The following is a 15,532-nucleotide window of genomic DNA, read 5'->3' as shown; positions in this document are numbered from 1 at the left end:
CGCTCTAGTTCGGCTGCCCACTGCCGGCCATGTGAGGAGTGGTGGAGTGGTGAAGAGGCCGCCGCTCAGGAGACTTGGAACGAAATGTCCTGCAGCAGAAAGGTAGGAGCTGCCCCCGGTGTGTGCACAGCGCCGGGCACTGCACCGGCCCCGCCGCAATGTCCCTGCCTCCTCCCTTCCCCCCACTAATACATTACTTTACTTACTAGAAGGCACTTATGGGGGATATCTGTGGAGGGCACTTATGGGGGATATCTGTGGATGACACATATATAGCATCTTATGCTATATATGTGTCATCCACAGATATCCCCCATAAGTGCGTCATCCACAGATATCCCCCATAAGTGCGTCATCCACAGATATCCCCCATAAGTGCGTCATCCACAGATATCCCCCATAAGTGCATCATCCACAGATATCCCCCATAAGTGCGTCATCCACAGATATCCCCCATAAGTGCGTCATCCACAGATATCCCCCATAAGTGCGTCATCCACATTACATCCACATCTGTCTGCAGACAAGTTTAATAAAAGTAAAAAATGATAAAGATAAAATGAAATAATAATCAAGATCCAAATAAAAGAAAGTACATATAAAAGTATGTAAAAACACACTCTGGGCTCATGCCCACGAATGTAAGGGTGCCGTGCCTGTGCTGCGGACCGCAAATAGCGGGAATCTATCAACTTGGTTTTCTGGCATACAAAAGTTGCAAATGTTTCCTCAAGTATCACTTTGCACCAGAATTTGCAACTTTTTGCCTTCCTCCTCCATCCTTGCCACTTTTAAAAAATGTGAACAGGTTGAGGGTGAGAGGAGTGGATGGGACCTCTGATGACCAACTCATTTAACAAAAAATATCTGGCGCACATTAGACCAGAAATTTACCCTAGCTTCCTTGCTCTTTCTGCCATATGGATCTCCCGACAATGCGCCAGAGTCATCAACTCTTAATAATTCTGGCACATTGCATGCCAGTGAAGTAGGCTGTTAAGACTGGCACAAGATCCGCCAGTCATAATATATTCTCCCCACAGTTTGCCAAAATTGTGGTGCAAAGTAAAGCTTCTTTCACACCTGTGGCGGGTGTTCCATCCGGCCGTCATTGCTGGGAATCAGCCGAACAAAAAACACTGTGTGCAGCGTTATCTGTCTGGCCGAATTCCAGCATATTTGCCGGGTAGCAGCTACATCTCTGCCAGAACCCATTATATTACGGTACAGTTTGGCAATGTCAGATCCAGAAAGCCCTAGCAGGCTTTTCTCTGCCAGAACAGCCTGCCTGAACTCCTGCTGGCAGTGTGAAAGTAGCCTAAGCCAACTAATAGGTGGTATAACAGTGTAAAGATGCACCAAATGTATCATCAAGCATCAGTCACTAAAAATCTTGCCCATGTTTAGACTATCCAAATCTTCTACAGGATTACAGCATATATTAATCCATCAGAAACAAATTCTCCTTATGCCTCTGTAGAAAATCTGAGGAATGCCAAGATACGGTATGGCCAAGGTACAGACCTGATACAGAGCTCCAAATACCTGACATATACATGGATTTAAAGTTTAAATCTTGGCTGCCTGCAGCCTCCACTAGAGGGAGCTTACCCGCTTGTCATTGAGTTCACTGTATAACAGAATGCAGTGAGCTTCTATGCTCCCTCTAGTGGCGGTGTACATTTCAGTAATTAATGTATTATACTATATCCTATTTTATTTTTTATCACATCTACACCTTCTTGTTTTTTTTATCATTTAGACCAAATGAAACTTTCTGCAGTTACCTGAAAGGAGACGTATCAAGCATTTCATTACTTGAGCTACACAAGCAATGCAAGTTAATGCAGACTGAGCCCAATATTGAAACTCAGGACTCGGTGACCTCCAATACTGCAGTAACGGAATCCGATTTTCTACCAGGAACAACAGAAGACTCATTGACCTCCCCAATAACACCACCTACAATAGGACAAAAGTATTTTCTCTTAGAAAACACTACGGATTTTACGGCCACTGTTTCTGAAAATAACTCAGCAACTTCCTTCCCCATAACACAATCTGGTATGAACACCCCAGGAACAAGTGAAAGCGATTACTTACCTAAAGAAATCACATTGCCCATTAATGCCACCGACAGAACATTAACTGAACACAAGTTTCCAGAAAGTGGAAGTTCCAATGGGGAACACTTGGACATCCCAAGAGACTACCCAGAGGAATATGAAGAAGAAGAGACTGTGACAACAGTAGAAACCAAAATGACTGCATGTGACTACAACCATTGCAGACATCTTCAAACACCTTGCTCTGAGCTTCAACTGCTAAGCCCATGTTTGTGTCCAGGTCTTTCGAGCAATAATATCATTCCAGATCCACCTTATGTACAAGGAGTATTTGAGATAACAGACACCTCAGCTCAGATTCTTTGGTGTTCCCCAAATTCTGTAGTGGAAAAGTACCAGCTAGTTTATCAGCCCAAAAGTGGCGCTAGTGAAACGGTTGATAACATTTACATGACAATGAGACAGTACACGCTATATAACTTAGTGCCCTATACGACATATAAGGTTTGTGTGTTGGCTTTTAATAAGAAGGGGCATAGTGTGCCGATAAACACCACATCAAGCACTTCATGTACTGAATTCGAGACCAGACCCAGCTACATTCTCATACTTTCCATAGTGAGCACGCTAGCTGGGCTCTTTTTAGTCACCATTGCTGTGCTTTCTACTTGTCTATACAAAGCTTGTAAAAATAACATGGTCGGCAAATATGATACGCGACTCGTGTCCTATAAGAACCCTGCTTTTGAATATCAATGCACTATCCCATCATATCATTAAAATATTGTTACAAATCCTGTTCTCTGGAGCAACTCCTTTGGTAATCCCTATATGATCATGTGTGGATATCAGGTCCTCAGAAAACCAATCTGAATGATAGCATTCTGCAAAAAGTAGGGGGGAACAGCACCACATCTACAGTATATAGCGGTTGTGTCTGTTTTTCCAGCACATCCTCGTTCAAACGAGTCCATGAACAAACACTGCTACATTTCTGGTAAAAAAACAAACAAAAACAAACTATAGGATTCTTTTTTCTTTAAAGGCTACGCACATTTTGAGGGCAATTTTTTTGCACTGTATTTTACTCATTTTGGGCTGAAAAGGCATTTTGCTCAGTTGGTGTTAGGTCTGCAGTTCGTGTCTGCCACCCTCTTGCTGTCCCTTGTGAGTGTGGACTCTTCATCATTTACCATTCTGCCTGTGTACTCCTGATCTCACAGTTCAGATTTCAGTTAAAGTTCTCCTAGTCTGTCTGCCCTGTCTCCAGTTCTGTGTTATTTTTATCTGCAGTTCCAGTATTGTGACTGTCCAAACTGCTTCTACGATTTTGGTGCAGTTTCCCTGTGTCTCTGCCATCCAGCCACATTTCCTACAGTCAAGTTCTGCCAAAAAACATGTAATCTGTATAAGTGACTGTTTAGACTTTACCGGTGGTTTTAATGGTTTAGCCCTACACCAAAACAGTTAGTTGGCGCAGTGGGTTCATACCCCCCTGATCAGTAACAATTGCTCTTTATTAACAAAATATTGGATTACACTTACCGGCAATCGGTTTTCTTTGAGCCTATGACAGCACCCCTGGAGAGGCTGCCTCCACCTCCTCAGGACAGGAAACCAGAACTAGAACTGACTTTTAAAAGAGGGACCATCCCCTCTACCTCCAGTCCATTTCCAAGAACTAAGAAACATAACATCTTAAACCTTAACATTATATATTTGTCTTTTTTTTGGGGGGGGAGGGAATTATTTGGGTGCTGTCATAGGCCCAAAGAAAACCGATTACGGGTAAGTGTAATCCAATATTTCTCTTTTGCCTATGACAGCACCCCTGGAGAATAGGCAAGATACTCTATCTAGGGTGGGACAACAGCATGAAGCACCTTACGGCCAAAGGTAAGGCCCTCATTAGAAGGTATCTGAAGTCTATAGTGCCTAAAAAAAGTATGTGGAGAGCTCCAGGTGGCCGCTCTACAAATCTGCTGTATGGAAGCAGAAGATCTCTCTGCCCATGAAGTGAAGACCGATCTAGTAGAGTGAGCCCCAAATCCCGAGGGCGGAACAACCCCCCTAGAAGAGTAACTAAGGAGATAGCCTGCTTAATCCACCTAGCAATAGTCTGAGAAGAAGCCGCAGATCCTTTCTTTGCTCCCTGAAACGAAAGCAGCAGACGTGAGCAGGACCTCCTAGGCTGAGTGAACTGTAGATATTGCATAATATACCTCCTAACATCTAAACAATGGAATTCCGATTCCTTCTTATTTTTAGGAGAGGCACAGAAGGAAGGTAACACTACACCTTCTTGTTTTTTTTATCATTTAGACCAAATGAAACTTTCTGCAGTTACCTGAAAGGAGACGTATCAAGCATTTCATTACTTGAGCTACACAAGCAATGCAAGTTAATGCAGACTGAGCCCAATATTGAAACTCAGGACTCGGTGACCTCCAATACTGCAGTAACGGAATCCGATTTTCTACCAGGAACAACAGAAGACTCATTGACCTCCCCAATAACACCACCTACAATAGGACAAAAGTATTTTCTCTTAGAAAACACTACGGATTTTACGGCCACTGTTTCTGAAAATAACTCAGCAACTTCCTTCCCCATAACACAATCTGGTATGAACACCCCAGGAACAAGTGAAAGCGATTACTTACCTAAAGAAATCACATTGCCCATTAATGCCACCGACAGAACATTAACTGAACACAAGTTTCCAGAAAGTGGAAGTTCCAATGGGGAACACTTGGACATCCCAAGAGACTACCCAGAGGAATATGAAGAAGAAGAGACTGTGACAACAGTAGAAACCAAAATGACTGCATGTGACTACAACCATTGCAGACATCTTCAAACACCTTGCTCTGAGCTTCAACTGCTAAGCCCATGTTTGTGTCCAGGTCTTTCGAGCAATAATATCATTCCAGATCCACCTTATGTACAAGGAGTATTTGAGATAACAGACACCTCAGCTCAGATTCTTTGGTGTTCCCCAAATTCTGTAGTGGAAAAGTACCAGCTAGTTTATCAGCCCAAAAGTGGCGCTAGTGAAACGGTTGATAACATTTACATGACAATGAGACAGTACACGCTATATAACTTAGTGCCCTATACGACATATAAGGTTTGTGTGTTGGCTTTTAATAAGAAGGGGCATAGTGTGCCGATAAACACCACATCAAGCACTTCATGTACTGAATTCGAGACCAGACCCAGCTACATTCTCATACTTTCCATAGTGAGCACGCTAGCTGGGCTCTTTTTAGTCACCATTGCTGTGCTTTCTACTTGTCTATACAAAGCTTGTAAAAATAACATGGTCGGCAAATATGATACGCGACTCGTGTCCTATAAGAACCCTGCTTTTGAATATCAATGCACTATCCCATCATATCATTAAAATATTGTTACAAATCCTGTTCTCTGGAGCAACTCCTTTGGTAATCCCTATATGATCATGTGTGGATATCAGGTCCTCAGAAAACCAATCTGAATGATAGCATTCTGCAAAAAGTAGGGGGGAACAGCACCACATCTACAGTATATAGCGGTTGTGTCTGTTTTTCCAGCACATCCTCGTTCAAACGAGTCCATGAACAAACACTGCTACATTTCTGGTAAAAAAACAAACAAAAACAAACTATAGGATTCTTTTTTCTTTAAAGGCTACGCACATTTTGAGGGCAATTTTTTTGCACTGTATTTTACTCATTTTGGGCTGAAAAGGCATTTTGCTCAGTTGGTGTTAGGTCTGCAGTTCGTGTCTGCCACCCTCTTGCTGTCCCTTGTGAGTGTGGACTCTTCATCATTTACCATTCTGCCTGTGTACTCCTGATCTCACAGTTCAGATTTCAGTTAAAGTTCTCCTAGTCTGTCTGCCCTGTCTCCAGTTCTGTGTTATTTTTATCTGCAGTTCCAGTATTGTGACTGTCCAAACTGCTTCTACGATTTTGGTGCAGTTTCCCTGTGTCTCTGCCATCCAGCCACATTTCCTACAGTCAAGTTCTGCCAAAAAACATGTAATCTGTATAAGTGACTGTTTAGACTTTACCGGTGGTTTTAATGGTTTAGCCCTACACCAAAACAGTTAGTTGGCGCAGTGGGTTCATACCCCCCTGATCAGTAACAATTGCTCTTTATTAACAAAATATTGGATTACACTTACCGGCAATCGGTTTTCTTTGAGCCTATGACAGCACCCCTGGAGAGGCTGCCTCCACCTCCTCAGGACAGGAAACCAGAACTAGAACTGACTTTTAAAAGAGGGACCATCCCCTCTACCTCCAGTCCATTTCCAAGAACTAAGAAACATAACATCTTAAACCTTAACATTATATATTTGTCTTTTTTTTGGGGGGGGAGGGAATTATTTGGGTGCTGTCATAGGCCCAAAGAAAACCGATTACGGGTAAGTGTAATCCAATATTTCTCTTTTGCCTATGACAGCACCCCTGGAGAATAGGCAAGATACTCTATCTAGGGTGGGACAACAGCATGAAGCACCTTACGGCCAAAGGTAAGGCCCTCATTAGAAGGTATCTGAAGTCTATAGTGCCTAAAAAAAGTATGTGGAGAGCTCCAGGTGGCCGCTCTACAAATCTGCTGTATGGAAGCAGAAGATCTCTCTGCCCATGAAGTGAAGACCGATCTAGTAGAGTGAGCCCCAAATCCCGAGGGCGGAACAACCCCCCTAGAAGAGTAACTAAGGAGATAGCCTGCTTAATCCACCTAGCAATAGTCTGAGAAGAAGCCGCAGATCCTTTCTTTGCTCCCTGAAACGAAAGCAGCAGACGTGAGCAGGACCTCCTAGGCTGAGTGAACTGTAGATATTGCATAATATACCTCCTAACATCTAAACAATGGAATTCCGATTCCTTCTTATTTTTAGGAGAGGCACAGAAGGAAGGTAACACTATCTCTTGGGAACTGTGAAAATGGGAAGAGACCTTTGGCAAAAAAGGATTAGGAGAAATCACCAACCGATCCTTCAAGATTACCAAGTAGGGAGGGTTAATGGAGAGCGCAGCGATCTCACTCACCCTCCTAGCAGAGGTAATGGCCAGAAGGAATGCAATTTTAAGGGAGAGCATTTTTGGGGAGATCTTATCAATAGGCTCAAAAGGATCAGAAGTGAGAGCTGAGAGGAACAAATTTAAATCCCAGGGAGGAACTCTACTTTTACAGACAAGGGACAACTTGGATACAGCTGTCACAAACCTCTTAACCCAAGGATGTTCGGCTAACTTAAACTCAAATAAAGCGCTTAATGCTAGGCCTAAGCTTTTTCTTCCATCCCTCTTGTAAAAACTCTAATACAAGCGGAATGTCAGGAACATCTAGCACATCCACAGGTCTATTGGCGAATCTGTAAAAGGCCTTCCAAACTCTTAGATAGATATCAGAAGTGACCTTCTTATGACTGGCCCAAAGGGTAAGGCCTGGAACTGAAGATGAAGAACTTCCACTTCTAGCTGGACTGCTACCCTTAGAAACCTCTGGTGGCTGGGATGGATAGGGACATGATAGTACGCATCCCTCAGGTCTACTGTAAAGAAAAAGGGGGTTAGTCAGCACACAGACGGGCCCAAATAATTTTGTACAAAATGTATTTGCCAAGTATCTCAAATTTACTAAATAAGCGTAGCATTAGCACAAGAATATTTTCTTTTACTATGACATTATTGTAGTTTATTTGGTTTGCAGAGTGCTGTTGCATTGTGTTTTTTTTCCTCAGGTCTACTGTGGCCATAAAGCAGTCTGGGAAGAGATTGTTTACAGCCGACCTGATGGATTCCATTCGAAATCTCTTGTACAGCAGATACCGGTTCCAGCACTTTAAGTTTATTATAGTTCGAAACGAGCCATTCGTTTTTTTGACCAGAAAAAGGTCGAGTAAAATCCCTCTGTCACTTCCTGCTCTGGAACCTTTACCAACACCTTTTTTTCTAATAGGGAAAAAACCTCTGAGATGATGTTCGACTGCTTTGTGGGATCTGAACGGTAATCACAAACTGTTATCACAAATCTCCCTCCTGGAATACATTGAAACCTTAGTTTTAAGCCCTCCCTTATCATAGAATTTATCCAAGGGCTGTTGGAGATCTTCTGCCACTGATGAGAAAAGAGAGACAGACGACCTTCAACTGGGGGCTGGCGTCATTGGGACTGCTTTTTTGAGGCATCAGACCCGGAAAAAAGAAACCCCTTAGACTTCCTAGCAGCTCCTGTAAACTGCCTTGCTCTCTCCTTCCCTTTAAAGCTCTCTCTATTAAATCTGGGACAGAAAGACCTCCCAGGGGGCTGAGGCTTTTTGTAGTAAATCGTCAAGGACTGGCCCAAATAAAAATTCACCTTGACAAGGAATAGTACAAAGCTTAGCCTTGGAACTAGCATCCCCATTCTACCCCTTTAACCAAATAGCTCTACGGGCAGAGTTAGATAAGGCGGAAGCCCTAGCGAAAAATCTTAAAGAGTTCAGAGAAGCATTGCGTAAGGCTACTTTCACACTCGCGTTTTGGGCAGATCCATCATGGATCTGCAAAAACTGATCCATTACAATAATACAACCGCACGCATCCGTCATGAATGGATACGTTTGTATTATCTGTAACATAGCCAAGACGGATCCGTCATGGACTCCTTTGAAAGTAAATGGGAGACGGATCAGTCAGATCCGTCCCCATTGACTTACATTGTGTGCCAGGACGGATCCGTTAGGCCAGGGGCGTAACTACCATAGCAGCAGACCATGCGACTGCTATAGGGCCCAGGGCAAGAAGGGGCAGCGAAAAAAAACTCCCAGGCTGTGAGCTGTGCGCTGCGATTGGCCAGCGCTGCAGCCTAGGAGAAGGAGACGCCCACAGGACAAGGGAACACCCGCCTACTATAACTTAAGGAGCAAAGGTACCGGAGGGCATAACGGGAGAACGGAGCGGCGCCCGGGGATAATAGTAAGTGCAGTGAGATCCCCGGGTGCCGCTCTACATGGCAGCATACTTAGTTCACATAGTTTTTACAAGTGAATGGTCCTCTTTAACTTGCTAATACACACTTGGCTTAGGGGTTTTGCCCAGGTAGAAGGTAGCTTCTTTTTATATACCGCACATTCCCTTTCTTTTGCTCTGGAGGTCTTACTGGAAGACTCCTAAGCACAAAACATGACCCCATGAGCATATACTATAAAACATGCCGGGCTACAGCCCCTCTTACCTCACCGTGGTACCGGTGTATCATTGGTGGTTTCAGCACGCTGAGCCTGCTCCATGTTCATAAAGCCAAACCAGCCAGAATGAAGGAACTGCCAACCTCTCCCACTTGGCATGGCAGTGAGCTGGCTGGGCTTTTCTCCTCGGCGCGCGCATGCTGGCTTCCTTCCGCCGCCTTACCCCGGAAGTAAAGGATTCCAGAACGCGGGCCAGTGGCCGAACATGTGAACATGGCCACAGAAGCCCAGGAAGGCCTAAGCCCCCCCAGACCCCGAAAAGGAGAACGGAAAGGGGTAGGAGACAGAAGGGAGCCTAGTCTTCTGCAGCGGCTCCTAAAGGAGTCTTATGCTACACGGGGTAACCCTCCTCAGACTATTACATAGCCAGGGCCCCCACAGGTCCATGTTAACTTTTAGGACAGGAAACAGAACTGGAGGTAGAGGGGATGGTCCCTCTTTTAAAAGACGGTTCTGATTCTGGTTTCCTGTCCTGAGGAGGTGCTGGCACAGGCGAAAGAGAAAAATTAAAAAATTTTTCATCTACAGCTTTCAGTTTCAGTGCTTCTGCAGACTATTCTGCTTTACAGTGAATCTGTCAGGGAGCTGCTCTGACAGCTCAATCTGTAGCCCTAATCATGGAACTCTTCATAGCTCATAACCACTCATTTTAGCCAAACTGATAAGAATTTCTCTATAATGAGTAAGGACAGATAAAGGCTACAGATGGAGCAACACAGTCGGTGTTTGATCAATCACTTTCATCAGTGGTTGTGAGCCAAAACCAGGTGCGGCTCTAAACACAGAAGAGGTGGAAATCTTTCCATTATATCTTATACCGTGTAGGTTCCACTAGGGTTGAGCGGTAAACCGGTGTCAAAGATATACCGCGGTATTAAGAAACAGCGATATTGCGGTTTCCAAATAACCGCGGTATTTTGTGACGTCATAGGAGCGGTCATATGCGCGCTGACCGCTCCTAAATCTGTGTCAGCCAGCCCCTACATCGTGCATATGCGTACCATACATAACATATTAGTTCCTGCAGAGGCCGCCCCCGGCTCCTCCTTGCTCCCATATTCAAGTGTCCACTCACTGGCCGAGCACAGGAGTGAGGCGGGCAAAGTCAGCAAGCAGTCCAAGCCAAGATAGGAGAAGACGAGTGAGAGACCCTAACGGTCCGGGTGTCATAAATAAAGGTTATACTGTCTGTCTATGTCTTCTACGGCCCTGGCCCTGCTTGCAAGCTACACTGCACATGGTGATGGCACTTGATCTCTCATAGCAGGCATTAGGGAATAATATACAGGTCATCATGAGTCCCATCTGTATAATAGCCTCATACAGTATAATGTCTCCCTGTTGTCCCCATACAAGAGCAGCAAGACGACAGTACTGTATGTGGGCCACAAGACATTATTATACTGATGGGGGAGGGGTTTACAAACTGTTGTCCCATACAGTATAATGTCACCTTATGGCCCCCTTACAGTATAGTTCCTGAGTCTAGATAGTATAATGTCTCCTGGTGGCCCCATGCAGTATAGTGACTCTTGTAGCCCACTACCTGCCCAGCGGCGAGCCCGTACAGTATATAATGTCGGCTCCTTGTGGCCCGCTGTATGCCCAGCAGAGAGCCCATACAGTATATAATGTCTCCTTGTGCCCCGCCGCCTGCCTATACAGTATATAATGTCCCCTTGTGCGCCAGTGCCTGCCCATACAGTATATAATGTCCCCTTGTGCCCCGCTGCCTGCCCAGCGGCCAACCCATACAGTATATAATGTCCCCTTGTGCCCCGCAGCCAGCCTATACAGAATATAATGTCTCCTTGTGCCCCCTGCCTGCCCATACAGAATATGTCTCCTTGTGCCCCGCTGCCTGCCCATACAGTATGTTTCCTTGTGCCCTGCTGCCTGCCCATACAGTATATGTCTCATTGTGCCCTGCTGCCTGCCCATACAGTATATGTCTCCTTGTGCCCTGCTGCCTGCCCATACAGTATATAATGTTTTATTGTGCCCTTCTGCCTGCCCATATATAATGTCTCCTTGTGCCCTTCTGCCTGCCCATACAGAATATAATGTCTCCTTGTGCCCTGCTGCCTGCCCATACAGAATATAATGTATCCTTGTGGCCCATTGCCTGCCCATACAGAATATGTCTCCTTGTGCCCCGCTGCCTGCCCATACAGTATATGTTTCCCTGTGCCCTGCTGCCTGCCCATACAGTATATAATGTCTCATTGTGCCCTGCTGCCTGCCCATACAGTATATGTCTCCCTGTGCCCTGCTGCCTGCCCATACAGTATATGTCTCATTGTGCCCTGCTGTCTGCCCATACAGTATGTCTCCTTGTGCCCTTCTGCCTGCCCATACAGTATATGTCTCCTTGTGCCCTGCTGCCTGCTCATACAGAATATAATGTCTCCTTGTGCCCCCTGCCTGCCCATACAGAATATGTCTCCTTGTGCCCCGCTGCCTGCCCATACAGTATGTTTCCTTGTGCCCTGCTGCCTGCCCACACAGTATATAATGTCTCATTGTGCCCTGCTGCCTGCCCATACAGTATGTCTCCTTGTGCCCTTCTGCCTGCCCATACAGTATATAATGTCTCCTTGTGCCCTGCTGCCTGCCCATACAGTATGTCTCCTTGTGCCCTTCTGCCTGCCCATACAGAATATAATGTCTCCTTGTGGCCCATTGCCTGCCCAGCGACCAGCCCATGCAGTATATAATGTCTCCTTGTAGCCCCCATACAGTATAATCTCTCCTTGTAGTCCCCATACAGTATAATCTCTCCTTGTGGCCCCCATACAGTATAATCTCTCCTTGTGGCCCCCATACAGTATAATCTCTCCTTGTAGTCCCCATACAGTATAATCTCTCCTTGTGGACCCCATACAGTATAATCTCTCCTTGTAGTCCCCATACAGTATAATCTCTCCTTGTGGACCCCATACAGTATAATGTCTCCTTGTAGTCCCCATCAGTATAATCTCTATTTGTGGCCCCCATACAGTATAATATCTCCTCGTGGCCCGCTGCCTGCCCAGCGGCCAACCCATACAGTATATAATGTCCCCTTGTGCCCCGCAGCCAGCCTATACAGAATATAATGTCTCCTTGTGCCCCGCTGCCTGCCCATACAGTATGTTTCCTTGTGCCCTGCTGCCTGCCCATACAGTATATGTCTCATTGTGCCCTGCTGCCTGCCCATACAGTATATGTCTCCTTGTGCCCTGCTGCCTGCCCATACAGTATATGTTTTATTGTGCCCTTCTGCCTGCCCATATATAATGTCTCCTTGTGCCCTGCTGCCTGCCCATACAGAATATAATGTTTCCTTGTAGCCCATTGCCTGCCCATACAGAATATGTCTCCTTGTGCCCCGCTGCCTGCCCATACAGTATATGTTTCCCTGTGCCCTGCCCATACAGTATATAATGTCTCATTGTGCCCTGCTGTCTGCCCATACAGAATATGTCTCCTTGTGCCCCGCTGCCTGCCCATACAGTATGTTTCCTTGTGCCCTGCTGCCTGCCCATACAGTATATAATGTCTCATTGTGCCCTGCTGCCTGCCCATACAGTATGTCTCCTTGTGCCCTTCTGCCTGCCCATACAGTATATAATGTCTCCTTGTGCCCTGCTGCCTGCCCATACAGTATGTCTCCTTGTGCCCTTCTGCCTGCCCATACAGAATATAATGTCTCCTTGTGGCCCATTGCCTGCCCAGCGACCAGCCCATGCAGTATATAATGTCTCCTTGTAGCCCCCATACAGTATAATCTCTCCTTGTAGTCCCCATACAGTATAATCTCTCCTTGTGGCCCCCATACAGTATAATCTCTCCTTGTGGCCCCCATACAGTATAATCTCTCCTTGTAGTCCCCATACAGTATAATCTCTCCTTGTGGACCCCATACAGTATAATCTCTCCTTGTAGTCCCCATACAGTATAATCTCTCCTTGTAGTCCCCATACAGTATAATCTCTCCTTGTGGACCCCATACAGTATAATGTCTCCTTGTAGTCCCCATCAGTATAATCTCTATTTGTGGCCCCCATACAGTATAATATCTCCTCGTGGCCCGCTGCCTGCCCAGCGGCCAACCCATACAGTATATAATGTCCCCTTGTGCCCCGCAGCCAGCCTATACAGAATATAATGTCTCCTTGTGCCCCGCTGCCTGCCCATACAGTATGTTTCCTTGTGCCCTGCTGCCTGCCCATACAGTATATGTCTCATTGTGCCCTGCTGCCTGCCCATACAGTATATGTCTCCTTGTGCCCTGCTGCCTGCCCATACAGTATATGTTTTATTGTGCCCTTCTGCCTGCCCATATATAATGTCTCCTTGTGCCCTGCTGCCTGCCCATACAGAATATAATGTATCCTTGTAGCCCATTGCCTGCCCATACAGAATATGTCTCCTTGTGCCCCGCTGCCTGCCCATACAGTATATGTTTCCCTGTGCCCTGCCCATACAGTATATAATGTCTCATTGTGCCCTGCTGCCTGCCCATACAGTATATAATGTCTCATTGTGCCCTGCTGCCTGCCCATACAGTATATGTCTCCCTGTGCCCTGCTGCCTGCCCATACAGTATATGTCTCCCTGTGCCCTGCTGCCTGCCCATACAGTATATGTCTCATTGTGCCCTGCTGTCTGCCCATACAGTATGTCTCCTTGTGCCCTTCTGCCTGCCCATACAGTATATGTCTCCTTGTGCCCTGCTGCCAGCCCATACAGTATATAATGTCTCATTGTGCCCTGCTGCCTGCCCATACAGTATATGTCTCCCTGTGCCCTGCTGCCTGCCCATACAGTATATGTCTCATTGTGCCCTGCTGTCTGCCCATACAGTATGTCTCCTTGTGCCCTTCTGCCTGCCCATACAGTATATGTCTCCCTGTGCCCTGCTGCCTGCCCATACAGTATATGTCTCCCTGTGCCCTGCTGCCTGCCCATACAGTATATGTCTCATTGTGCCCTGCTGTCTGCCCATACAGTATGTCTCCTTGTGCCCTTCTGCCTGCCCATACAGTATGTTTCCTTGTGCCCTGCTGCCTGCCCATACAGTATGTTTCCTTGTGCCCTGCTGCCTGCCCATACAGTATATAATGTCTCATTGTGCCCTGCTGCCTGCCCATACAGTATATGTCTCCCTGTGCCCTGCTGCCTGCCCATACAGTATATGTCTCCCTGTGCCCTGCTGCCTGCCCATACAGTATATGTCTCATTGTGCCCTGCTGTCTGCCCATACAGTATGTCTCCTTGTGCCCTTCTGCCTGCCCATACAGTATATGTCTCCCTGTGCCCTGCTGCCTGCCCATACAGTATATGTCTCCTGTGCCCTGCTGCCTGCCCATACAGTATATGTCTCATTGTGCCCTGCTGTCTGCCCATACAGTATGTCTCCTTGTGCCCTTCTGCCTGCCCATACAGTATGTTTCCTTGTGCCCTGCTGCCTGCCCATACAGTATATAATGTCTCATTGTGCCCTGCTGCCTGCCCATACAGTATGTCTCCTTGTGCCCTTCTGCCTGCCCATACAGTATATAATGTCTCCTTGTGCCCTGCTGCCTGCCCATACAGAATATAATGTCTCCTTGTGGCTTATTGCCTGCCCAGCGACCAGCCCATGCAGTATATAATGTCTCCTTGTAGCCCCCATACAGTATAATCTCTCCTTGTAGTCCCCATACAGTATAATCTCTCCTTGTGGACCCCATACAGTATAATGTCTCCTTGTAGTCCCCATACAGTATAATCTCTCTTTGTGGCCCCCATACAGTATAATCTCTCCTTGTAGTCCCCATACAGTATAATCTCTCCTTGTAGTCCCCATACAGTATAATCTCTCCTTGTGGCCACCATACAGTATAATATCTCCTTGTGGCCCCCATACAGTATAATATCTCCTTGTGGCCCCCATACAGTATAATATCTCCTTGTGGCCCCCATACAGTATGATGTCTCCTTGTAGGCCTCCATACTGTATAATATCTCCTCGTGGCCCCAAGTTTTTTTTTTTTTCTAAAGGGGTATTTATCACGATATATATCGTTATCACGATAAATTTCTTAATATCGTTATCGTGGGAATATTTTTGATATCGCCCAACCCTAGATTCCACTCCTATTTTTTGCCTCAAATCATTGATGGAAATCACTGACCAAACACTAATGAATAAGGCATTTAGGCAATAGTCTGCAAAAGCACAGAAACTGAAAGCTGTAAGGAAAAAGGAGAT

General features: G+C 46.0%; 2 protein-coding genes across 2 annotated transcripts in view; both read left to right on the top strand.

Moving 5' to 3' along the window:
• Window positions 1-2,860, top strand: part of LOC120998896 (leucine-rich repeat neuronal protein 4-like) — a 53,418-nt gene extending 50,558 nt beyond the window's left edge. The window contains exon 5 of the mRNA XM_040429775.1: window positions 1,763-2,860. Coding sequence (XP_040285709.1) covers window positions 1,763-2,846 — 1,084 coding nt within the window. The 3' untranslated portion in view covers window positions 2,847-2,860. The remainder of the gene's footprint in view (window positions 1-1,762) is intronic.
• Window positions 2,861-4,392: 1,532 nt separating this feature from the next.
• Window positions 4,393-5,486, top strand: LOC120998897 (leucine-rich repeat neuronal protein 4-like). Its single transcript, XM_040429776.1, has one exon. It carries the CDS (start codon window positions 4,471-4,473, stop codon window positions 5,470-5,472), a length of 1,002 nt encoding a protein of 333 aa, XP_040285710.1. The 5' UTR covers window positions 4,393-4,470; the 3' UTR covers window positions 5,473-5,486.
• Window positions 5,487-15,532: the final 10,046 nt, after the last annotated feature.

Source organism: Bufo bufo, chromosome 4 (assembly GCF_905171765.1).
Source record: "Bufo bufo chromosome 4, aBufBuf1.1, whole genome shotgun sequence".
NCBI classification, from domain to species: domain Eukaryota; kingdom Metazoa; phylum Chordata; class Amphibia; order Anura; family Bufonidae; genus Bufo; species Bufo bufo.
The sequence above is the reverse complement of the archived record's forward strand: the minus strand, read 5'-3'. Positions and strand labels throughout refer to the sequence as shown.

Bases quoted from the DNA above. Each gene is read 5' to 3' on its own strand.
- LOC120998897 (XM_040429776.1), top strand. From the start codon at position 4,471: ATGCAGACTGAGCCCAATATTGAAACTCAGGACTCGGTGACCTCCAAT.